This window comes from Copadichromis virginalis, linkage group LG7 (assembly GCF_057382275.1).
Source record: "Copadichromis virginalis isolate Kocher_CV1m ecotype Utaka linkage group LG7, C_Virginalis_male_GT1.1, whole genome shotgun sequence".
NCBI classification, from domain to species: domain Eukaryota; kingdom Metazoa; phylum Chordata; class Actinopteri; order Cichliformes; family Cichlidae; genus Copadichromis; species Copadichromis virginalis.
The window spans coordinates 2,849,667-2,876,545 of NC_140624.1; the positions used below are offsets into that span (position 1 = coordinate 2,849,667).

General features: G+C 40.6%; 1 protein-coding gene and 1 long non-coding RNA gene across 2 annotated transcripts in view; one reads left to right on the forward strand and one right to left on the reverse strand.

Annotated features, from left to right (window-relative positions):
- Window positions 1-26,879, forward strand: part of cdh13 (cadherin 13, H-cadherin (heart)) — a 436,452-nt gene that overhangs the window by 385,437 nt on the left and 24,136 nt on the right. Inside the window, exon 12 of the mRNA XM_085461175.1 lies at window positions 3,620-3,762. Coding sequence (XP_085317301.1) covers window positions 3,620-3,762 — 143 coding nt within the window. The remainder of the gene's footprint in view (window positions 1-3,619; window positions 3,763-26,879) is intronic.
- On the reverse strand, window positions 10,892-13,150 carry LOC146704184 (uncharacterized). The gene is made up of 4 exons (XR_014921141.1): window positions 12,895-13,150; window positions 11,935-12,090; window positions 11,758-11,850; window positions 10,892-10,956 (listed from the first exon to the last, which is right to left on the reverse strand). It is a non-coding gene; the product is annotated as an uncharacterized LOC146704184 (long non-coding RNA).

The following is a 26,879-nucleotide window of genomic DNA, read 5'->3' on the forward strand; positions in this document are numbered from 1 at the left end:
ATAGGGGCTCATAGGTCATAGGTTTTTCTCTGTATGTATTATTGTAGGGTCGACCTTACAATATAAAGATTTGGTGCTGTATAAATAAAATGGGATTGAATTATTAAAGCCATACTACTGAACCTGTGAAAACTGTTGTGTGATATCCTCACGGGGTTTAAAGGGAGCTTCCCTTTGTCTGATTTAGGACACTTACTTAGGAAACAGGAAAAGACCAACAAAAATGCTTTTAGTTGGAGTAAAAATGTAGATTAAGGTTCTTGAAACTTCACACATCAGGGACTAAAATCACTGCTGTTTTTTCCGTCTGCCTGCACGAGTTCTGCAACTTTTTTCCAAGTGAAGTACTAAATCACTAGAGAACCTATTCAGGCTACAAAAGGGTTTGTTTTATGTGTAACTATAGTTTGAATGTTCACAGGGGACCAGGACAGGCATCTTACACCCAGCTCTGTTCTACCAACATCACCCTACTTCCATATAATTACTTATTCTTTGCAAAGAAAAAAACATGGAGCCTTCCAATGCATGCTTTATGTTGTAAAAGTTCAGATTTGCCTTCCTAACTTCAAAAATGCTTGCATGAGTGGATTCGTGGGCGTGAGCAAGTAATCATGAGATATTTAAACAAGTGTTGATACTGAGCAAGTATACTCATAGAACCAGTTACGCCAGTCGGCTTTTTCAGTGTTGTTTTGTTTCGTTTTAATGCAGAATTATCAGCCTATGTTGTTAATAGTTTAATCCTCTGTTACATGTTTTTAGTTACCTGTAAATTGTATGGATATGCTTGTATTTATATGGCCAACAAAATGAGTTGAAAACATAATAATCTCAATATTTGCATTTAAAGTAATACTGGGTCTAATTCAGAGAATATGCATTTATAACCTTGCTTGGAAAACGGACCCCAAAACCTTGTGTGTATTTAAAAAAGGGATTTACACGAACAACTAGACTAAATTACTCAGAACTGGTGCCAGCAACATTTCTTAGGCTACTTAAGTCTAAAACAAACAAGAGAAACAACCTGAATTTATGCAAACGATGTTCTTTCAGAGCACTTGCGAGTCAGCTTTCATCTTCTCTCTAAATTAGCTCTTATTGCAAATTGTCTCTCTTATTCTGTGTATCCCACCCACACCTGCTATTGACACAAACATAATCACAGATGCACACAATGTATGCCAGCATTTTGCTCCTGTTGTAACTGGATTACAAGTGGGTGGCAATCCTCTTTCTCCCCCCTCCGCGCTTCCGTAACGCTTTGAGTTGTCTGGGGAAACTGAGGATCCTGGCTCACATCGGACTTTTCGAAAGAGCTCATCTCTCACACGTTCAGCGCAGCGACAGTGGATCTCTAACTTCAGATTAGGATTTAGGGAAGAGTTGTCAAACTTTTTCATTGTGTATTGTTTAAGACATTTTAGATTTCAAAAGCCAGCTTGTCTTATGATTGCTACCATACGCATATTTTATGTAACTCCATATTTTATGGATGACTCACTTTTTAAACCCCTTGTAGTCTGATTGTCTTTCGTGTGTCCGGCCCTGGATCGCTTCTTGTAGGACAATCGGACAATTGCAGCCGACTCCTAACATCCCAACCTGTGTGCGCTCTTACAGCGAAGGACGATTCCTCACCGAAACATTCCCAAAGCCATAGCAGGTCAGAGTAGCCCCTGAGGGTGCAGCGGAAAGAGTCACACTGTGGACCTATTGATGCTTTACTTTCTGCAACTCTAGTGAAATCTGAACAAATCACCTTGCTGTCCTAGAAGTTATTTCACAATAAACGCAGGGTATTGTGCATCTATAGGTCATTTTTGCTTTAAACTGTGTGTTTTACCTTATGTTGAAGTGTGTGTGTGCGCGCTGAGCTAAATGAGGACACGTGCAGCGTTGTGTGTGTGGTCTGTCTCGTTTGTTGACTGATTTGTTTGGACCTTTTCTGGTTTTGGAGATAAACACGTTGAAGCAGATATGAATATTCCTAATGGCTTTTTAATGTCTTTCTAATTTGCCCTTTAAAGGGCTCTAATGGACTGTCCCCATGTTTGCACAGAGAGGAAAAAACAATGGCTCTGACTCATTTGGTGGTTACCTTTGAGCCTGCACTAAAGCAGACAATATCATTACAGTCCTTTAGAGCTCCTCCTGTAGGAAGAAACATAGTACCGTCATACTTTACACCAAGTGTTTGTGTAGCAGCGCACATTTAAAAGGGCTTCCTGGGGTCCCAGCTCTGGAATAAATGTGTTTCAGCGCGTTGAATGAAAATATCCGTTAGTTTACCGAGTGAGGAATTTTTGTTTTATTCCAATCGGGCAGCGGGTATGAAAGATCACAGAGAATCGATCTTGATGACTCTGAGCACGTTACTGTGGATGTTTTGGTGATTTTCACGAGCTCAGTTGCTTCTCAGTAAAACTTTAACTTCTTCTCTACCAAATTCACACTTTTTTGCCATTTCTATCCAATAATAGAAATAATGTGACATCAGTCACATTATTTCTATCCGATAATGTGACTGATGTCATCGCACTAGGCAGGCAGCTGTGCAAAAATGCTTATACGTTTAACAACAAATACCTTCCCGACATTGTTGTGTACATGTTCACGTGTGTGCATTTCACTGTCGCAATGCAGCGATGATGAAAAACTGATGCAAGACACAAACCAGAGCATGTGTCTAAAACTGCAGTCGGTGACGGCGAGAGAGACATATGGAGGTTAATAACCTGTCAGCCCAGCTCTGTAACAGTGGAGAAGTAGGCCTAATGAATCATGTGGCTCTTCAGTGTGTTTAACAAGCGTGTGTAATACAAGTGTGTGTGTGTGTGTGTGTGTGTGTGTGTGTGTGTGTGTGTGTGTGTGACATCCAGGCAAAAAAGGAGCATTTACAATGATAGAAGCGTCATTATTAGTAGCATTTTGTTGCAATGAAACATGTGTGTTTGTTAACAGTAGTAATCGCTGGGAGCGAGAGTGGGAGGGGGAAAGGTGTGAGCAGAGGTTGATTGCAAAGCCATTTCCTAAGGTTTTGTCGCGCTCTGTTAGCTGTAGAGCTCCATTTGAAAGACAATTTGTCTACTGCTGAGCACTCTGGCAAAGAGCGACCTTGTGTTGAAGAAAGTCTGCACATTCGTGTGTGTGTGCAGTACAGGATGCACCATATGTCAAATAATACATGCACGAAAACAGCAGAGGCAGCTAAAAGTTTGGTACACACACACATAAAATATATATATATATATATTCATCCATAGTTCTTAAATCAATCACATGTAATGTTACTGTAGCGCAGATGAGAGCCCCTTGCAATCACCATCGAGCAGCCATCAGTGGCCGATTGAGTGGCCGCATTAGCAAGGTCGTGATCTGCTCTCAGGCTCATTTTCAAAGCGATGCAGGCTTGGCCGCTCGCCCACCAGATTTGGAGAGAGGTCCTCATCATCTTCAGACCTCAGCTCTGTTTGGGATCTTTTCAAATGGTACGATCTAATCAAACTGCAGTGCACTGCTGTTTGATTTTTTCTAATATAGAATCGACTGACAGCATCCTGGACGATAGTTGATGTGATGAGGTGTCTCACGTGGCCTCGTTGTTTTCTTACAGGTATGCTGTTCTGCAGGACCCTGCGGGCTGGCTGAGTGTGAACCCAGTCAGAGGAACTGTCAACACCTCAGCCTCGCTGGATCGCGAGTCTCCTTATGTCTACGACAACAAATACACAGCCGTCTTCATCGCCACCGATAACGGTGAGTTGCACTGCAATCTGAGTAAAACTCATATATAATCTAGATAGGATCTGTTTTTAGAAATACTTGAAATGTAAGCCGTCGGGTTTATCCACTGTGGAAACTTTTATTCTCGTTTTCATTGTACAAAGAACTTTTCATGGGTGATGAGTGTCAGTTCAGACATGAAAAGTAGAAACAGAGCCGCCTTTGTAACTACTGAGCACTCTTGACTTTACCTGGCAACAGTCAAAGTGTCTCCTGCGCCTTATGTGGTGCTCCTGCGTCTATTGGACCATATGGCAGCTGCTTGGCAGTGTCAGCTGAGCTGCTGCTTTGAGACTTTCCAAAGCACAGATGAAAGTGTCGGGAGCTTTGGCGCATTTCGCTTTTTTTCTCTTCGCTTCCCACTCTGTCTCATCATCTCTCTGTGTCTCTGTCTCTTTGTCTCTCTACCTTCTCCTATCAATCCATCTGGTCTCCTGTGCTCGGGAGATTCTGACAGATCCATTAGAGGAACTGAGGGATTCTATTAGTAGGCAGCAGAATAGCACTGTTGTGCTGGGGAATTCGGTAGCCTTAGAAAGATGAGTGCTGAAAGAGGAGTAATGATGGGGCAGGAGGAGAAGCTAGAAGGGGTGGAAGGGTCAAGAAAAGAAGAAAAGGAAGGGACATAAGAGGAGATAACAAGAAAAAGATATAGAGCAGGGGAAGTGTGTGACGAATAGGTGGAAAAGAAGAGAAATGGAGAGTGGACTCAGCCAGGTGAAAGAGTAAGATCTGTGGTAAAGCCGGCAAAGGATGGATGAATGCAGGAAGTTATTGCAAAGTCTTCAGTGGAACTGACATTGTTAGCATGTAACCTCAGATGTGTTTTTAAGTTAAATTCCCATCAGCTTTGAAAAGTGCCTTTTAACAGAGAAAGGTCTGAGCATACGAGGCCTCTAAAACTCCGTTTGTAGTTACTGTGTGCACGTAGACACTGCCTGCAGAGTGACGTGTGCATCGCTTTAGTCCTGTTACATTGTGAGATGACATTAGGGCTGATATAAAAGCTCTGTGCACAAAAAAGAGGAACATTTTCATGTGTTTTATGTTCATTACATATAAAATGAAATATTCCGAGCCTTTTGGTTTATATTATATGTTCATGCTCATGAAAATCATCCTAAAACGTACATTTATATACTTTTTTGGGACCATGAATTACTGCATATGTAGTCGAGTTTACCAAGTCTTTCATCAGTTTTCCTTTTTGTATAATTCTTTCTTGTCAATGCAAACAGAAAACTACGTTCGCTTCGAGCTAACGGGAGCTAACGGGAGGCCGAAGGCCGAAGAATGCGGCTAAAACTTTTGCGAGCTCTCGCAAAACTTTTGTGAGATCCCGAGTTTGTTTTGCAAGATCTCGCAAAAGTCCGTCTTAATTTTTTTTCTCCCATGTCCCCTGCGGGGCTCTGTAGAAAACTCAGGCATGACTCTGGTTCTAATATTAAAAAAACCCTTAAAATAAGCTCACTGAGCTAAATATCAGTGTTGTTACAGTGGACTGGCACTGCTAAGGTGCTGGTGATTAGCAGTTATTCTATTAATTATGTATCTTAACATGGTTATATGGTGGTAATTAGCATTTAACACACAGTGCAGCGTAGGCCAATCACAATGTAATTACATTTTCAAGTATTTAACAAAATCAAAGATTCACCAGAATAATGTGTTATTTTCCTGAGTGATTGCAGTTTCTGATGAGACGTTTAACTGTAAACATACATGTTAAACAACAGTTCATAACAGTTACATTAAAGGATGCCTACATGGATTTTTTCAACATTGTTTCACGGCCGACACACTGACGTCCCCTGACACATGTGCCTGTTCTGTGTACTGTATGTCTAGGCTCTAAAAAGCCTGTGCTGCTATTCTGTCTGCAGAGACAAGAACAAGCTCAGTCTTTTAAAAAACGACTGTTGATTTCTGTCGACTGTCTGTGCGTGGTCGAGAAATTTCAGAATACTGATGCGTACCTGCTTGACTGCCACCTCCGCTCTTTTCTGCTCGCTGTGTCATCAACTGGACAAATCTGTTCCTTCCCCACAGCTATCAGCGCAATGATGACTGTATGACAGCCAGCCTGTGTCATAGGCTGTCATACCTACCAGCAGGATATCGATTGACCCTTACATTTTCTGTCTTTATATATATGCAGAGACCTCGAATGAATACTATCCACCTACAGAGGACGAGGAGCAGAAAGACAGAAGGGCTGCGTTTAACAGAAAAAGGACGAGTCCTGTTTCAGGAGTGTCTGTAAACACAAGTGCAAGAAATACAATAGCAGAGAAATCTACTGAAATAAATAACAGAGGTTTAAAGAAAGTATAGGCATCAGTTTTAAAAGTATTGATGAAAATAGTGGTTTTACAGCCACTTTAGGCTGACCTGACCTGGACTCAGAATTGCCACGAATATACGCTATTACAGTTATTTTGTTTTGTGTTTTTTGTGCATGGTTAGCAGCAGATTGACGGTAGCTCCTGTTAACAGCATGAGGGCAGGTCAACTCCAGCAGCCCTCTGGGTTGCAACAGATGGTGGATGATGGTGCGAACACACCATTCCCAGAGACAGATTGAAGTCCAGCTCGAGGAAGAAAGAACAGAGTCATACATATGATATGAGAGATTTACAAAGAAACCAAGATGATGGCATTGATTTAAAAATCAATCAGCTGAAGAGTTAGCAACAGCTGAATGCAGTCTGGAGGCTACGCTCTGCTGCCAGACTAATCAGTTGCACCTATAGAAGAAGCGAGCCAATCATTGGCCACTTTATAATGTGTTAAGTCGTAATCTTTGAGGGTCATGCAGTCGTCACTGTGTGTGCACTTTGTGAGTTATTCACCATTGTATTCATGTTTGTGCAGCCTGTATTGTTTCTAACGGCGTGTTTCTGATTCCCAGTTAATAATTTAAAAGCCACAGATGAGTTTAGCCTGTGCAGCAGCACCTGGCAGGCCTATGGAGCAGGACAATATTGTTTGAAGTGCTATTGTTCCAACCTGAGCGCAGGGCTTGACGGGCTGTTTATATAAACTCTCATCAGTAGCTTCTGTTTTTCAGGCCAGCGAATTCTCCTCTGCTCTCTGATTCCCCGCTGGGAGTCCAGCTGTTCCCGCATCCTACCCTCCTCCCTTTCCTTTGCATTAGTTCTTGTGGGCAGATTAAAGTTGTTTTTTTAATGTCTTTGTCGTACTTGATGCAGAGGCTCTCCGGCCTGCGCCGCACCTGCGTATCCTCTCACTGCTGTGTGTTGCGGTTCGATGTTTTCCGCTGCTCATCATTTAAATGTTAAACTGCCTCCTGGAGGCAGCCATTTGTCATTGGGAGGCATGAATACATTATCAAAGCCCCAGTCGCCTGAAACACGCCAGCACACGCGCGCAATCTTCAGTGTTTACTGCCACTGAACCTGCGATTAAAAACCCTGAAGTTACGGGAAAAGTGGCTGAGCAGTGCTGGTTTAAGCACATGGATATACTAAGGAGAGACCTCCATTTAGACACTGAAATATTATGTGCACACACGTGTACCTGCACCACAGTTAGACAACTCCAACATAGTCAAAGAGCTTTGTTAATTACAGGAATATTAAGTATTGCACACATACATGCAGCCAGACTGAGCCTCAGCCTTCATCACAGTCACATCACATCCCCTCTGGTTTAAATCAAAAGTAGAGAGAGGATGCTGAATTCTAATGGGTCACAGATGTGTGTGTGTGTGTGTGTGTGTGTGTGTGTGTGTGTGTGTGTGTGTGTGTGTGTGTGTGTGTGTGTGCATATACATAATATGTGAATCTGTGATCTCTCTGAAAGAAAAAGTAATAACAGTGGTAGCAGTGACAGCCTGCACGTGTGCAGAGGTGCACCTTTGTGTGTCTCTGCATATGTCCATTTTCGAGTGCATTGGCTGCCCACTGTGCTGCTTCATTGCCACACTAAGTGTTGGGAACCAGTGTGCAGCTCGTTGCCATAATGGGCTGAGCAATTTCCCTGGCCGGGCAAGCCCAGATACAGAGATTTTACTGCTAAGTGTCTGTCATGTCGCAAGCGCATAGTTAGCAGGCTGGCAGGCTACATGCTGATAGATAGACTCGGGTTTTGTCTTGAGCCAGCTGTGATCAGGGTCCCTCAAACAACAGCAGGGAAATAATAAAGCCTGATGAGGCAGTGGTGAGGCCAGCGCACTGGGCCTGAAATCAACAGGCAGACAATAGAAGAGAAATTCAACCAAACAGACTAAAAACGTAACCTCGTGGAGATGATTGGTTATGGAAAACCAAGTATTGTAGTTCTCCTGATCTGTTTTTAATCCATAATAGAACTCTTATTAAGGCTGATTTGGTGATTTAGTTAGTGATGAGTCTTTATTTAATATTATTAAGTCATTAAGATCAGAAGGGCTGTTAAGAGATACGAGCATAGTGAAAGCTAGAAATCAGGCATGTCTGCCTGCGACATCTTTTCAAAAGATCCAATATAGTGCAGTCGAGAAAGCGAGAGCTGAAGAGCAGTCTGCGTCTAATAGAAAGATAAATATAGTAACAGGAGACTCGGTGTCAAGAAGCCAAAAAAAAGAGAGAGAAACATGGAGGGAAATGAGAGAAAGCAGCGAGGAAATTGAAAGGTGAAAATTAAAGACACACAGGACAAAGAAATGAAGTTTTTTTTGGGGTGGAGGAACATTTCTAAAAGAAAACGTGCGACCTCATGACGTGCGTTTGACTGAGTCTTGATTATGTGGATTCTGGAAGCGCTTCCTTGCTCCCGCTCTTCAATCAATCCCTTTATGGTCACAGCCACAGAGGCAGGCAGGTTAACCACCTTCTTGAAATATGTTCTCACCCAGCCAATCAACGATGTCCCCGTGCAGCAGTAGGCAAAGGTGATGCTCGTGTAAGGGAAGAGTTCAGGGTGCAGAATAAAGGCAACTTGACCCGCGGAAATGGCAGTGTAATGGATACGCTCTGTAAAGAAGATCGCAGCTCAACGCCGCCTTCCTTCTGTTGCCTCCTCTGTCTTCCTGCGCTGCTTCATTAACCCCAAATACTCACTGTGTCTTTCTCACTTGGAGCTTCAGTAGCACCTCCCTCTCCCTCTCTCTGTCTGTCCTTCACTGAGTGTCTTTGTCTTTTATTCCTCGACTTGTAGCAGAACCCATTGGGGAAGTCTCCACCTTGTAAACAGGCTCACGTCGTGTCTGTGATTAAAGAATGCCTTTGTATGGCTTTGCCAGGGAAGAAATGTCTTTCTCTGTTATTGCCTGTTATCTGGCCTTGCTTATCTCGTGTCCTTGGAATACTGATTCATCCGCAGATCAGAAGTTCTTGCTGTGTCTGGCACACTCAGCAAGGGAGCCTCCGTCTGAGTACAGTACTTTCTGGGTACTTATTTTATAAGCACTGAAACTACACTCAAAAAATAAGTCATTGGATGAACTCAATTGGACTGATGGCAGGTTTTCCACGTAATACATCTATTTTGGTCCAACCTAATCTACATACATCATGACAATTCAATTAAATTGAGTCAGTAGAACACAATTTCGTAAATACTGCTAAAATGAAAAAAAGTACATTAAAATGATGTGAAAGGTTTTGGTTGGTCCAACTCAATACAATGTCATTCACTTGAGCTAGATTTTCATTGCATTGAAATCATTATTTTGAGTTCAACTAAATCATAATTTTCATTACCAGAAAACTAATTTAATTATTAAAATAATGACAAAATGAATTTGTTTTTACAACTCAGGTTTATTCACTTGAATTAAAAGCAGAAACAGAATATTTTGTAAATAAACATACATGTCACATGGTCAAATCAACCTTAACAAAAATCAAAGTGCTCACAAAAAAGTGCTGACGTACATTTGTAATGAATGTCAAATCTGAATAGCACACACCTCTGTACTACTAGGCAATACTGAAAACAAACTGGAATCTGTAAAATCAGATTTCACTTCAGAATCATTGTATATATTTATATAGGCTACATTTCACTGTATGTTATACTTGTATAACTATGCATGTGACAAATAAAGAACCTTGAACAATACATAAATACACACACACATATACATATATATATATACAAATATATATATACATATATACATATACATATATACACATATATATATACACATATATATATATATATACATACATATATATACATATATATATATACATATATATATACATATACATATTTTAGTATTTATTTATTTATTGTCATTGTCAAGAACAATGAAATTGCGTTTGGGGCTTCCATACAACCCCAAAAAAAGAAGAAAATAATAAATACCCCTTAAAACCCAAGTGTACATATTTAACCCAGTGTGACTCCAATATATATGTATATATATATATACATATATATGTGTGTGTGTGTGTGTGTGTGTGTGTGTGTGTGTGTGTTTGTTTTCATGAAGAACATTTTTCTGTTACCAAGGGGGAGGTATTTTAATAAAAAAAAATCTTTCAACTTTACTTCTCCAAAACCAATTACATGTAAACATTTACAAGCTTATAAGAACGGGAAGACCAACTTTAAAACACTGGAAGACACAAAACTTGTCAACATTTTTCTATTACCTTTGCAAATCCCAAAAGCAATCAAAAAGAAAATGGTGGTTACAACCATGAAACTTTTTCTGAGCTAAATCCCCAGTCCTTTCATCCATCTATAGTAGTACAGATTAAAGGTCACATCACTCACAACATAACAGCAGACAAAAATAGACAACTTCCATTTGGCCAAAAAAAAGAAAGAAAAAAAGGTCACAGTTTGAACAAAAGATATAAAAAGGCCAAAATCAACTTTTGTGCTGGGTCTTGTTTGCCTAAGCAAACATCTTCATTTTCATTTGCTGCATCTTTGTACTGAGCCTTTGTCCATCCAGATTCATCAAAATCTTCTGACAGAACTCAAACGTATACTTGTGGTCATTTGGATAGCTCAGATCAAGTGCATAAATCAGTCCAAAGAGGACGATGAATGCCATGATGACACTACCGAGGTTGTTCATAACTGTAGTACCTTCAATGACAACTCCAACATCCTCTGGCTCCTGAATCCCTTCTGTTCTGATGGTGTAAATACAGTGACAGTTGCTGCAGTGGACCTCAACCGTTCATCCTCAGTGGAGGAGGTCTGAAAAACAGGTTGTTTCAGGTTTAAGGGCTCTGTCACTTGGAAGGGGACATATTATGCAAAACTCAGCTTTTGTATCCTTTTGTGCTGAAACATAGGTCTCTACCGCCTCTATAAACACTCCAAACATAAATAAAACCCGTCAATCTGTTTCCTATCAATAGTTTGGGTTCAGGTATTATGTACCTGCCTTAGGGAGGGGCTTGATATAGAGCAACAGCTCCTCCAGTGTGTGTGTGTGTGTGTGTGTGTGTGTGTGTGTGTGTGTGTGTGTGTGTGGGCTGGGTCAATTTCCCTTATTCCATCACAATTGAAACAGCTTGTTTTATGCACATTATTCCTGAAACCAGGAGATTGCTGTAATGGCAGTGACACTAGTTAGTGTCTTGATGCAATCTGCTGTGTTCCTTATAATGAAGACTTTTTACTAATTGGCATAATAAACTGAACTCCACTGGAGTGTTTACTTTCTGAAGTGCCTTGAGATGACTGTTGTTGTGATATACCGCTATATAAATAAACTGAATTGAAACACTGACAGAAAATGGATGAATGTTTTGTCCACATTTACTGTGTTTATAGAGGCAGTAGATACCTACATGGCAGCACCAAAAGAATGAACAATTGAATTTTTGCTGAAACCGTCCCCTTAAAAAGTGCTCTCCAGTGCAAGTTTCAACAATGACTATTAAGAATAATACATATTTCACAATTATATTGTCTCTTTTGAATATATGAGGATTTTGTGTGCGATGAACCTAACTCAAATTGAATCTAGAAAAGAAAGTGTGATAAGCGTACCAGATACTCCTTGAACAGTAGGTCTGGATCTTCATTAAAGTAGATCACCAGGCTTTTAAGAGTATGCTCCCTCTTTATGTCGATGTCATCATACTAATGCAAGGGTGGAAAAAAAAGGGTGAAAAAAATGGAATTGATTGATTGCATTTAATTGATGGGTTTATCATTAGTACCGACCAAACTACTGATCGCCATGATATCCTTGATCTTTTGGCCCTTTGCTCCTTTGCTCCCCTGAAAATTTTGCATCAGCTTGTCTGTTAAATTGTCCAGCTGAGCCAAGAACTTCGCCTGCAGGGGTTTTGTAGTGATCTGCAGGAACTCTGCATTCACCTGGAAATAAAACATACATAAATATAGTAAACTAGAAGTTTAAATACAGACTGCTGAATCAACACACTGAAAGTTGCTAAACATTTGAAGCATCAGTGAAGTTTGTCAAGACCTAAACTGTTTTTAGCTGAGTTTAGGAATATATCGCCACCTGTTGCTTTGGCATGTTCCTAGCAGCGTTTTCCTTCATTTTTGCGTTTACCTGTGGACGGGATTATTTTTTAAAACGAAAACGGAAAATCTCCATTTTCAAAAATACCTGTGTAAGTGTGGACGTAGCCGAAATCTTTTATAATAAGAAATAGGTTTGAACGTCATGGGAGTGCGCATTGTGCTGCCTGCAGTTACTCTTCCGGCCACATGGTTCGCTTTTGGTAGCACCCTCAGTAAACTATGTAGTGCTTTTAAAGACACCTCAAAACGATACTTTCTACTAGAAAATGGCATATAATAATAAACACAGAATACCATATTTTTAGATTATAAAAAGAAAACAGTAAGAAAGAAGTTAGCTATAGGACATCATCTTTCATTGAGCACAATGGCTAGCTGCTAATAAGCTAGCACACGCTCCGACTTAAAAGTTGGCAGCTACACAATTTCTCCTCTAAAACAAGGCACTTTTGAAAAGACCTGGCTATATTGTCAAAAAAAAAAAATAGTATTCAAGCAGAGAAGAGAATGGTAGCACCACCAAAAGTTCAAAAAACAACTGTTACAAGCTTCTATGATAAATAGCATTATAGATTTAGCTGATAAAGAAATACACAATTGGATATATGGAAAAATAATATGTTACCTTACCTGAAGGTGTAGTTTTATCCAAAAAGTACAGAGAGGCCAAGAGCAGCTGCATTCATTTAGGTGATCCTGAAAGAGCGCAAAATTTTCAAAGAAGGCGGACCGTTGTGTAACTCAGTAACTTTGTGTTCTTGTGACAAAGACTGCTTTGAGAGAAAATAATTTAGGTTCACCACACGAATAATAATTGCAGTAACGCTGGAGTGCTACATTTGCGTTGAATGAGATTAAAAATAATGTTTAAGCTTAAAGAGGGGCTTGAATTGATTTCTTTCAGTTTACAAATACTTAAGTGCAAAAATGTACTCCTCCTACCCCCAGTGCCCCAACAAACTCATTCATTTTGTGTTCAGAATCAGCCTCTGCTGGTTTTGAATAATTTTAGGTTTACACAAAGAAAATCAAATTAATTTGGTATTTTTTAATTGCATTTGTGAAGAACTAACATAATTTGCATGTGTTCTTTGAAAGGAGGACCTGAATCTGTTTTTTGAGTGTATTGGCGAGGCTGAATCCGAGTATTTTCCGAATTATTAAAATTTAACGACGGTCTCTCGCTTCCTCACCCTCACATTTCCGCCGGCGTGTAGCTTTAATGGCAGGGATCCAAATGAAATGAGATGAGTGGTTAGTGGAGATGGAAACGGATAGATAATGAAAGATGAAGTCAGATGGAATCAAGCAAACGCGGCTGTCGGAGAGCGTGTCATCGGACCAACACAGGAAATCTGTCAGTGCTGCTGAAGAGTCGAACACGCCATCTGCATATCTCAGTGTTTATGTGTATCTATCTATCAGGATGTGAGCGTGCTGTGCATGGTTTGGAGGGTCTTTTAATTTTAATGATGGTTTTAATGATCTTAAGATTTTAGGTTCATCACTAGCTCAAAATATCTAACTTCTTCAGTAGTTACTGAAGAAAACACGCTACATCTCAGTACCATACTGACATCCTTGTTCACCATTAACTCTTATAAAATAAAATAAAAATTTCCAGGGAAAGTTGAAGTGGAAGGTCATCCAGTGCTCAGAAGGTCCGTCGTTTGATGTCTCTTCCAGTCTGGATGGCGGCGTGTCCTTGGGCAAGATACTGAATTCCTATCAGTGAGAGAGTGTGCGAGCTAGAGTCTATGAAAGTGTTTGTGAATGTGCTGGTACGGTACAGTGAAGTGCTTTGAGTGATGAGTTGCAGAAGAAACGCTCATTTAACTGCTTTTACTTTTAGTTTTTGCAAAAATGATTACCGAGCAAACTGGCAGACAAGCAAAAATTACATTTACGTCACCATTTCCATTTCTCTATCCACCGTAAATAAATAGAAAACGATTACTGGGAGGTGTAAACTCACACATGGATAGGAATTCAGCATCTTGCCCAAGGACACGCCACCATCCAGACTGGAAGAGAGCTCAAAGGGCGGACCTTCTGAGTACATCTGTATATCTGCCCGTCTGTATAGCACTATAAACATCTGTATACTCTTTTGTAAATCATCTGTACATAACTATTCCCACCTTTTATTCCACCCATATCTGTATATAATCTGCTCTTTGCACTTCTGATTAGATGCAAACTATATTTTGTTACCCTCTATCTATACGTGTGTAATGACAGTAAGGTTGAGTCCTAATCCTAAATGTGTTCAATGGCAAACTGACAGAAATAAGGCATCAGGATGTTGCACGCGAGTGTGTCACAGTGTAGCTTATACTCAGACTGTTATTGATTATTTTCATGGCCACATGACATTAACCAAGAGTGCAACAGAGGAGGACTGAAAAACAAACAAACCCCAAAACAACATACCTGAAATATTTTTCAGGTATTTCATAATATTGTTTGCATGCGTGCATCTCCAACTGTCAGTGCCCTGTGCAGAAAGGAGCCCATCTTGCAAAGACCTGGGAAAAAGATTTTTAATGAGGTATATGAGGTTCAGGTGTAAAGGCTGCAGGTTAGGGAGAGTCTTTCATTATTTTTGAATATGTAACTAATTTTGGTTTTATTGCTTTCTTACAGAAGCTAGAAGGCAAATCACAAAAATTAAAATGGCTAGGCTCCACATCAGCTGACAAAACAGCTGCTTCTAATTTCAGATAGTTGTTGTTTAAGTGCTTTGAATAGTTAGAGTTTCACTGCCTGAATAATTAAAGTTTTTGGGGCTTTTTCCCCATTTTGGATGAAGAGGCACTACATTTTGATCTGGCAGCTTAACACAGGGGAAAAAATTAATTGTGAGCACACCAAACAAGAAACCTCCCAAAGAGGGCAATTTTGGTGTTTAATTAGCACAAAAAGAGTTTGCAGTGTGAGCCCACTTAAAGCTGTATCAATACCCTCCTTCTCCAATCACTGTGTATAATAGCCAGCAACTGATAACCCAAACTCTATTCTGAAAGTAATTTGCCAGACTAGCAGCGATGCACCTGTCCCCAACCCTGCTTCTCTCCCTCAAGTCATCTCTCTTAATGACTTGTGCCTATTGTAATTTGTTCTGGCTGGTTTCATTTACAGTTCTGATCAGCCAATCAGATTAGCAGTATGTCATGTGATAGTGTTTGCCGAAGCCCTGAGGAGACTGATGAGTGATGGGACAGAATGAAGTGGGTTATCTGAAGGGAGTTTTAACAAGGTCTGGGATTTAAGCAGTGGCAAGATAGAAAACGGGAAAAACACAACAGATAGGCGACTGTATCCTTTAGTTTTACCAGTGCGAGTGCAGGAGGCGCCTGCTCCTTCTATGAAATACTTTTGCCAGCTGAAATCAAGGCGCTATATGATTATAACTGTATGACGCTTTGAAGTTATTTCCTTGACTCAAAGCGAATCGATGAAAAATGAGTTAGGGGTGTGAGACTCAGCATTCTAATTTTCCATTTCTCGGTTTTGCGTTTGTGGTTGGACTCGAAGATCAGAGGCCAGCCGTGGAGTCCACTTTGCAAATTTGTATCAATGTATCAACTACATCAGAACCATCTTCATGTACAGTCTGTGACATGAATATGCACTAATTTATCATTTACACTACGTGTGTATGCGTGCACGCACTCGTGTATGCGTGCACGCACTCGTGCATGCGAGTAAAAAATCAAGTCTGACGTCATTACCCGTTTCTAGGCCCAAATGCCGCTACAGGTCCCAAAGTCAAACGAACACTGAGAGTTACAAACTGTCTAAATTCTTTCATCTTTAATAAAATGATCAGCGTTGCTGCTTTACCAGGTGTAACAATTAAGTTTAACATCCAGGCTAGGGTTGCCAACCGTCCCTTAAAATACGGAATCGTCCCGTATTTCGAAACAAAAGTACACGTCCCATATTGAGCTAATAAGGGACGCACTTTGTCCCGTAATATAGTGAGAATCAAAAGTAGTCTATAAATGTTAATGGAATTAACGCTTTGTTTGAAAACATAATTCCCAGCCCCTCTCCTGCTTTGTGACCAATGAGCTGACAGCACACTTATGACAATTCGAGTATGACAATTCAGATTACCGCTCATCTCATTGGTCGAGGAAAGGTCGCTTACGGAGAAAATACCGGAAGACAACAGATGACCACAACAAGAAGCATGGCCAACAGGGAAACAAACGCCGACACTGCGGTGCAAGTCTCGGACGACAGTACACCTAAAGCTGGGCAGACACTGTGCGATTTTTTCAGTCACGTTATTCAGCTCCTGCTCAAACTGCACGATTGACTCGCAGGGGTTAGACGTTGGTAGGTCACGATGCAGGTCTCACACTATACCGCCCGATGCTCTGATGCGACCTGAGTGCTCACACTGTGCCTCCATAAAATGAAGGTTATAACAGAAAATCTGTCGCTCTCTCTGTCTTTCACTCACACAGACACACCACCACCATCAACTTTGCTAAATTGCTAATGAAAAACACTCATCAGGCAGCTGTGATTGAGCAGCAATGTAAATCCAACTATTTTCACGGTTGTTGTGGTCGTGATAATTTTGTGATGCCACATCGAAAAGGCTCGGATGAGCTTTTCAAAGTTCTACAAGTTGTGCCTCCATCGCTTGTGTCCAGATCACACGCTGCACAGCCGTGCTGCTCCGTCTTTTACACCAACGTTTACGTGTTTGCGCGCGAGCAGTGTGAGCGGCTGTGGTGACACCCTCACGAGCGATTGATGATCGGGAGCTGGTCGTGAGGTGTTAATCACTTCTCGTTACCCCACGTATACTACACGATGCACGATGAAGGCCAAAATCGGTCCGATCACTCAAAAATCGGCTCAAAATGGGCCTAAAACTGCACAGTGTGAGCCCAGCATTAGAGCAGCAATGTTTGTTCAGAGAAAGGGAAGAATGGGAAAAGGAAAACACCTGGCTGGAAAAAGTTAATATGGGCATGTGCAGTGAATATCAGCGCTATGTGGCCAGAAGTGTGATAATATAATTTATTTTGTGTAATAAGCAACTGCAAGGATAGATGATTACAACAAATAGATGACTAATACATAAAAGTAATACATAGATGAATAATGATGATGAGTTATGATGCGTAATCATGGGAACAAGCGGGTTTACAAACAGGAGCAGCTGATTAGCATTAGAAAAGCTGAAATAATACCTCAACTGAAGCCAATTGTACTAAATGCACTAAATGTGCACTGTTACAAGAATATTTTTCTTTCTATTGTTTTCTATTATTTTAAGTTAAGCAGGACAGAGTTCTTTTAAAGAAAGATTTACTTATATTCTCAAAAGTTAAGCATGACAGGCTTCTGTTTAAGAAGGAGACCTGTTTTATCGTGTTAATGTTGTCATTTTGAGCTAAAAATAAATGGCTAAATGATCATTTGTTTCACATGTGTTCATATCACAAAGAATACACATCTACTTAAATCAAATTCAAGTCAAAGGGTTAAAAAAATAATTTCACACACAAAAAAAGAGCTAGAAAATTCACCACACTGGGAAGGGTGAAGACAATTGGGTTGCCCGGCCCTGGCCACGAGGTGTCCCTTATTTATTTTTCAGGGAGTTGGCAACCCTAATCCAGGCATCCATGAAAACAGGATTAATGAAGTTTAACGGAGTTAGAAGTTAGCAGGAAGTTAGCTCGCTAGCTTCCACCTAAACATGATATAGCATGTTCTGACTGAGAGATTTCTGAAAAATTCAAACGTACAGCTCTGTTATCACTTCCAACATAAATGAAGACAGAAAACTAAACAGCAGTGACGTTTGTAGGGTTACTGAAGTTGGGCTAGCTGCTATATAATGATGTGCTACGTGGTAGCTAGCTACACAGCTATGCTAGCATAAACACAGTGAAGCTGGAGGATGAACGCTAACTTTTTTCCACTCAATAAAAGTTAACGTGAGGGATCCCGATGGTTCGAGACAAATGCAATCGCATGGCAGGATACTGTAAAAGGACCAAACTTCAGTCAGGAGAACAACTGAGATAATCCATCCACAGTACGAGGTTAGTCATTAATACTGCTGCATGGGCTGGGCTGTAGCTACATCATAAGGGTTTAAACACTGAGCTTTAAAATGATTCGCGATAATAAAAACCGAGAGAGGCCGACAGTGATCACTGACTGTTTTTAGGGGCTTGTTCAGCCTCTATAGGGTGATAAATAAATGAAATCCAAACCAGCATGAATGAATGAAAACATCTTATCTATTCTTAATATATAGTGTTGAAATAAACAGATCAAATTAAGTTCAATTTCAATTGTGTTTTATTTATTTACACAAATTACCTCGAGGCTCTTCACACTGCAAGAAAATCCCAATAAGCACTTGGACCATGGGAACGAAGAGCCCCAGAAGAAGCAGGCTCATGGAGGGGTAATCATCTACCACAAATGGCTGGGTGGTGAGGGGAATAGAAAACAGAGTAGACAAATGTTAATGACAGTAGTGGGATAAAAGCACTGGCTGAGAAAAGAGTTGAATTGAGGCGAAATGCTCGCTGCATCATGGGAAGCCTGCCTCTCATCTTTGAGATATGATGAGGCCCTGATCGTACGAGACTTGTTTGTGAGAAGAAAGATGTTAAATGATATTCTGTATTTAACGGGGAATAAAAACTAAGAAGGCAATACGGGAGAAACATGAGCAGTCTTTTAGTCCCCCTTAGTACTCTCACTGCAATGTTTTAGATCAGCTGGAGGTTTTCCAGGGAGCTTTTAGAACAACCTGATGAGAATGAATCATAGTGGTCCAGCCTAAAACTAATAAATGTAGCATTTCAGCATCGCTCTGTGACAGCAGAGAAGAATTCCTGGTGGAGCAGCGGAGTAGTCCTGCAACAGAGCCACACCATCAAATATGAATTTCTGCAAGTGGAAATATCAATTTTCTTTTGAATGTTGTGCTCCTGACTGAAAGACATTTTAGAATGAATGTATACATCATTTACAGCACTGGGGTCCACGCTGCAGCTCGATGCATTTGAATGAAGTTGTGTAAAAATGTGAGCCAGCGTGGACTCCGGCAGTCTCATCAGATGAAAGGAAATATGAAAATATAGCTGTGTGTGTGTGTGTGTGTGTGTGTGTGTGTGTGTGTGTGTGTGTGTGTGTGTGTGTGTGTGTGTGTGTGTGTGGCTCACTGCTGTGCAGTTAGTAATAAAGACTAAGGTTTTTCCTATTTTGCTGGAAGACACTGTAAAGTGATGGCGAACAGGTTTAACTAGATTAGTGTACAATTTTTCGGCACAGTAGACACTTCATATAATCACATAATTTTCAAATTCACTTCCCTCCCATGCTGGCCAGCCTGCTCTCATCTCCTCCCTATCTCATTTCAGATATTCCCTTCATTTATCTTTTCTTATTCTCTTCTATTACCTCGGTGTAGTCCACCTGTGAATTACTCTTCCTGCGTGTTTAGCGGCGGCGTGATATATTGTGACATTTTCCACTGAGCTATTCCTCATGCTACAGGCCTGCTCCCGACTTCTCTGCTTGTTGTTATTTGGTTTCCTTCGTGATTTGCTTTTATGTGGCTCGGGAAAAAAATATAATCATAACAACGTTACAGAACATCTTTAGCCAAGGGCATCATCCGCTGGTTGTTTGTACTTAAGCTGCCGTGGAACATAACAGTTATTCTAATGAGCAAAAGAAAAATAGCCAGACAAGAAGAGTCTTATTTCAGCTTTGTCCTTGGCAAACGCTACAAGTGGACCATTCTTTGCCTCTACAATTCACCACAATAAGAAGAACTGATCTCCTGGGCAAAAACGAAAATATAACTGCTTGTACTTTCTCCTCTTTGAATGTGTTGTGCTCTTCATCCTCGTCTCCTCTCATAAAACTTCATTGCTGTGACACATTTTCCCTCTAGAGAAAAGATGAAGTGCAAACAGATCACGGATTTTATTCTCACCATACCGTGCAGGGGCACAAATTGGTACATTTCAAAGCGCTGCTGGTCAAAGCCACGTTTTTCATTCGTCTTCTGCAGCCGTGGGAAGAAAAAGCGAGACAACAGAATAAAATATATACAGAGATAACAAAGTTGGACAGTCAGACAAAAAGAGAGCATTAGCCTAAAGCCAAAATGTTGGGAGCAAAAGAGTGTTTGGGGGTAGATGGAGACATATGAAGACAAAGAGATAGAGGGAGAGAAAAAAGCTTAGCTTGTTGCCTTTAGCTGTGGATTAGCCCTGACAGCCCCAGGAGTCAATCAGTCTGTTTGCTCCTCTCATCTCTGGACAGACTGGAGAATAACAAGGCTGTCTAAATGCCAGCCAGGGGCAGGTGGAGGTTTCAGGAATAGTGGTGGACGATGGTGCAAGAAAGCAAAGCCCGAAGAAAGAATATCAACTCGGAATTTCTTCAACTTGCGTCGTTCCTACTAAAAAAACTGCTCGGCGAGTTTTTGGCTGCTGCAGTTGAAATTCTGACAATTTGTAATACTGTATGTAAAAACTCTGTAATCAAACATTTACAGTCATTTATTATATCTGGTTGTAAAGTATTTAGTGTAACCTTTTTGTTTTGAGGCATTACTGCCTGAAAATGAGTTAAAAAAAAGTCGTCTGGAGTCTCAGATGTTAATGACTGAGAGGTGCTTGACTTTGCAGCACGCTGTAAGTAAGCAGTTAGAGAGTTTTATAGGAAATCGCTGCCACAGCCCAGGAGACATTCTGATAAATACAAAGAAATCTTATCAAGTGATATTCTCCTCACCTCCTCAATGGCCAGTTCTTTCTCAGCCTGTCTGATGCAGCTTACTGTTAGACGCAAACGACCAGGAAAGAAAGGTACTCAGAGAAGGTTCCCAGAGAATGATAGGAAGCTACGTCACGCCACCACCTATCAGAAGTCGTAATGATGTAAGCACAGCAGGGGTAGTGGCTGTGGGACGAACGGGTAGGAAACACTTTCACCTGTCCTTCAAGTTCAGACTGATATTTTACCGAAAGGCTGAAATGTCAGGTGTCAGAATTAAAACTCGTAATGATTTTTCTGTCTTTGCTCTGACACAGACACACTCTATGAAATCACCAAATATATTTGTTCCAACTTTAAGTTACTTGATTCTCTAAATATCTTTTAATGTGTTAGTATCCTCCAGTTTGTTTTCTTTGTGACCAATCTTAACGATGTCTGATACATTTTTGAAGATTATTCACATAATAACAGAAAGTATCCAGGTGCATCTCCAGGAAGTTATGCATCGGTGGTCGGGATCGCCATAGCAACAGTCATTTGAAAGATCTCTATCAGTTTGATGGAAGAATCCTAGAAAGGAAACGACGTGGAAATTAACGACAGGAAATCGGTAAACTGTGAGTGAAGCTGAAGTGACCGTTGGCGTGTAGGATTCACGGGAAGGTCAGCTTGCTTGGCTTTTTAGTTTAGCACCTCGTCCCGCGGTTACGCCGCTTACGCTGTCCCTCCTCTAGCATTAGTTTGGGGCGCTGTAGAGGACAGGGTCAAATGTTTTTTAAAAAGTGCAGATGGTTTCTTTCACTAACGTCATCCCAAATTTCTCATTGCTGTTGCCAAGTTGTTGAGCTAATTTTCCTATTGTTTCTATCTCAATAGAATTTCTAGCATTCATTGCATTCAATTATTCATTTTAAAATATTTGTTTTCAATAAATATTTACTTACAGAGCACCACCTTTACCATCTGTGCTGTCTGTCCTGGCATCATAAAAGTGATGCACAGGAGGTTTCACTGTTTCAGTCCTGTAAGAACATTCGGGTGGGTTTAACAGAAAGTTCCTGCAGTGATTGGTTAATGTCAACGATTCGCACGCCGAGCAGAAATCATCTCCTATTTGACACCAGAAGGCTGCACTGGATATTTGTGGTTCACTGAGTAGAGTTTATCTTGTGCGAGTGCAGAACTGCTACTTGAGTCGTCTGCCTGAAGTGGCTCCCAGGCATTGCTCTTTTATAATACCGAAGAGTTATTTTGATGGGGACAATTAGACCTAATCTCATTCGCTAATTAGTGTAATTCCTCAAACCAATTTATTAGAATCGATACCAACTTGTGTAAAGTTAATTTTAGCTTTACACTGTTACATTTTCCAGTGGAAATAATACATCATTAATCATCTCTTTTGCACAAAAACGACTCCTCAGGAGGAGGATAGGATAAGGAGGATATGCTCGTGTGAAAACTTTCTGACTTTATCCCAAACGAATTAAACCCAAAACAAAGGAGAGTAGTGCAAAAAATTAGAGCTGCAAAATAAAACAGTGCAGGGATTTTCCATTTGCATTCATTCCATTTTCCCAGTCTTGAAGATGCTAAAATAACAGAGCCTCAGAGGTGACCGGATTACATTAGATCTGACACGACTTCAACTTCTTGCAGCCATGCTGGGATTAAGTTTAACACCGCATAACAATGCGCCGAAATGACCACTGAGGGAAAAGGACTATAATAAAGACAAGTACACGGATCTGCAGCAATAAGACTCTCCTGATAAATACACACTCATTACTGTAGTGCTGCATTTAGTGTCACACTGTTGCTGTTTAAACAATTACTACACAGATTGCTGTTAACAGTATTGGTGATCTGCTAACTCTGCAGCAAAGCCGGGTCATATGTTTAATATCAGTGGTACTTTGGAACTGTAAATGCTATACCTGCTAAAATATATGCATGTTGCATGGAAAAAATTCACTATGCTTCTGCTTGAGCTACATCTGCACAGCCCAGTCTCACAGAGCCACAAGCGTATCATTAAGGAGCATCGTCAATCGAAAGTTTGCCAATAATCCCTTCGAGTCTCCGAGAACTGACAAATAAATCTTCAGTCGAGACGCAACCGCTAACGTGCTTAACAATGCTTAATCACAGACAAGCTGCACTGCATCTCACATGAACTGCAGCATGTTAGAGGGCATAGGGACACAGACCTGAAACCGTCTGTTAAACACCAGCTATTTGCTGTGGCTGTTGTTTCATTACCCACCCAGACGGCCATTAAGACAGACAGTGTGTGTTAGGAATGCAGCAAATGCTAAAACAACAAAATAATTGAGTGAGTCACTCTGAGCACAATTCTTATCGGAGTTGGAGGAAGAGAGTCAAGTTTTAAATGATGCACGCACGCACGCACACACACACACACACACACACACACACACACACACTAAGTGCACTAAGGATTACACTCAGAACCTGGGCTATGAGCACCTCTATCCTCATTTGCAATCTTGTTCTGATCGCGGCTCTGTCAGAGCTAGACGTTAGCATACTTGTACATGAGAATAAAGTGCTAAGTCGATGCAAACCAGGATATCCAGATGCATCCACAGAGTGGGTACTCAGTAATCTCACAAAATGTTGCATAGACTACATGCCTGCAATAAATGGTAAATGCAATTGTGCCACAAAATAAGGCGCACAATCTTTTATAAAATGACTTTAAAGCTCTAAAAGGGACCAGCACAAAAATTATGGTTTATATTAGAAGCCAAACAAAGCCGTTCAAATTCTTATGTTAGTATCCGATTGTTACGCCCCTCAAAGTGGCAGTGCAAGAGCGTCCAGCTGTTGCTAATTGACCACACCTGGGGAGGTGTGGATAAAGGCATACCTGAGGCACACTCTGGGAAGGCACAGCAGTCTTTGTCTTAGTGGTACCAGCTATTGTAGCTAACGTATTATATCACTTAAAATAAAACCTTCTCTCTGGGAAATCTGGTGTTAGTCTCCAGATTTATGCTGGGCTTTTGAGCCGGGTCGTAACAGCAGTTGAGAGTAAAAGCAGCCACAGCCTTTGCAATGCTGTAAACTGTAAAACCAGAGTACCCAGACATGCAGACATGGGGAGAACATGCAGATCTAACTGTATCTAGTTATAAAAAGGGAAATTACCTATAGAGACTTACACTGTAAGCCATGTTTATTGCATGAAAATACCCAAATTTTGAGGTCGACAGTTTCAAACGAATGAGGAATCACAGTTTTTGGCACTTTTGTGTCGGTTTTCTCTTGTACATCTAAATAAAAAACTCATGAAAACTCATCTTTTTTCTCTTTTAAAGCAAACGATGCTTTACCTACTTTATTCATTATGTTCTTTGTAGTGCCAGACACGTAGAGAACAGGGTGCACGCCGTAGATCCATAAATTACCTGTCTCCTTCACAAACTTACGCTGTGTTCAAAGAGAACTTTCCTAACAAAGTAGTGTGAAGCAGGGGCCAGCAGACAAGCTCCATTAATGTCGAGGCAGGCCGATGATGACATAGCCACGATGCGACGGCGATAAGGAGGAGCAGGAGAAGAGAAGAGCAGAGAAATAGAGTGATTAGGTGTGGGGAGTATTCATTTAGGAAGACAAACAGCTTCATTTAAAGTTAGCCAAGCACAGAGGCACCCTCTCCCACTACAAATAGGTTGAAATTTGCATTTTTTTTCCTCTGATGGAGGATCCGAGCCCTCGCTCTCTTGGTCTCGCGTCTCAAGTGATAATAGATTATCTAGGGTCTCGCCTGAAGAGCTACTGTCTTTGATTTGCTTTTGAACACATTTTCTGTCTGCTTCTGCTCAAGTAATTCCTCTCCACTCTTGATCTGCTGCTGATATTGTCACAGCAATACTTATCTGTGGTATATAAGGGCTGTTTTCTGTTTCATTCCTTGACTGCATGCAGAAAGGGAACCGAGTGCAGCGTTTGCAGTCATTTCACGATTATTAAACAGAAGAAATGCCACACTCGCTACCGTTACATTTGATTTCTCCATATCTCTTGCAATCACGATCCAGTGATGGTTTTACAGCTGAGAATGAAATTAAAGTTTTGAGCTTAGCGAACACATCGCGATGATTATCTGCTAAACACTCCCAGCAGTTGTAGATGTCATTTTTCCTGCAGACTGCCAGGAAAGAATCTCGTGCAGAAAACGTTTTAGTCTCCTGTCCTCTTTCACCTGCTGCAACCAGCTGGAATTTTTAGAGATAGAGTCACAAGTAGATGCACTTACAGATCACTTCTACTTTTATTCAGGTACAGTGAGAATATTTAAGCTCTACTGACCCAGTGCATGTGGGTTTGTGGGAATGCAAGCACAGCCTTTTGTGTCTATGCAGATGGGTGGGTGTCTTCATGGTGCACGGGGAGTTGGATTACCGCCATTATCCTAGAAAATCAGCACCTCTACAAGCCTTGAAGGTTTCACTGCACTTCACATTCAATACAGTCATGCATTTGCACAAATTCTAAATATTTAGCACTTGGATACTTGCCTCCTTTGCCCTGCCAGAGGGATTTAGTAGCCTGGGCAACACGGCTCCTCTTTAAGGGTTTTCATGTGAATAAAAAGCCTGGAGATGGGAAATTTTTCATTTGATTTATTTTTAGGTGTACTTGACATTTCTGTTATTCATTTATGGAAATTCTTTTTACTGCCCAGCTTTGGAGCATGTTTTGCAGACAGAATATTCCAGCATGACGTGCACGTTACTCGTGCATTCATTTCTAAATGCAGATGAAAACTGTTTAAAGTTAGTGTTGTAGTGTTTGGTATAGTTACACATTAAATCTGCTCGTTTAGGAAAGAGGCGCCATTAAAGTGCTGTTATTCAAAATCATCAAATTAAACAATCTTATAGTCACAAGTTGTATATTTTTTGATACATTTGTCTCTATGATCTAGTAGGAATGAACAAGACTGCACCAAATATTTTATTTTTAACTAAATTTATACAAGTTACTGAATAAATCATTCAAAAAACAGCATTGAATGGACCTTTTATAACCGCAGGGTTTTCGGCGTGTCTTAGTTTGGGTCTCATAATGTTTCAGTATTTCAAACATTTCATTATAAATAGCATGAACTTCACCGAGCCTCTTCTCTTATTAAAATAGTTTCTGCAAATTCCACAACAAATGAAACAGGATCTGTCTCAAGAATTGCTCACTGAATGAAGCATTCAAGAAAATAATAATAATAAATGTCATTTTTAGGGAAATTATTATCTTTACATATTCTTTATGAAGTTATTAGAGTTCTGAGGGACGTCTGAAAAGCAGAAAGCTGCCTTGAAGCCTAAATGACTGACGAACACTGAGCATCATCAAAGTCTATCCCAACTCTGGACTTTACATGTTGTAGCTAAACATCAGTCACATGAATGTCAGTATGGATGTGGAATAGGCCTTATGTTATGCTCACAGTGCTAGTGGGGATCACACGGTTGTTAGTGGAGGCACCACTTGCTGAAACACAGTAGTTGCAGGATTGGCTAATAAGCGTCCAGAGCAGCGTTTGGCTGAGAGACTGCTCGACAACATGGTTTAAAACAGGAAGATCTTTAATGGCATCAACCTTGTTAATTCTAAGTGTGCTGTGTTTGAAGTTGGCTAATCCTGCTAAACTTATTCTGTAAATGATATGCTGATGTATGCGCATTATGCAAGAATTCTCTGCACGAGGATAAAATGCAAAAGAGAAGAAACCCCACTATTGCACAAACGGATCAATAGTTCCTTATCAGGAGTTTGAAGTTGTAATAACATTTATACTGCCT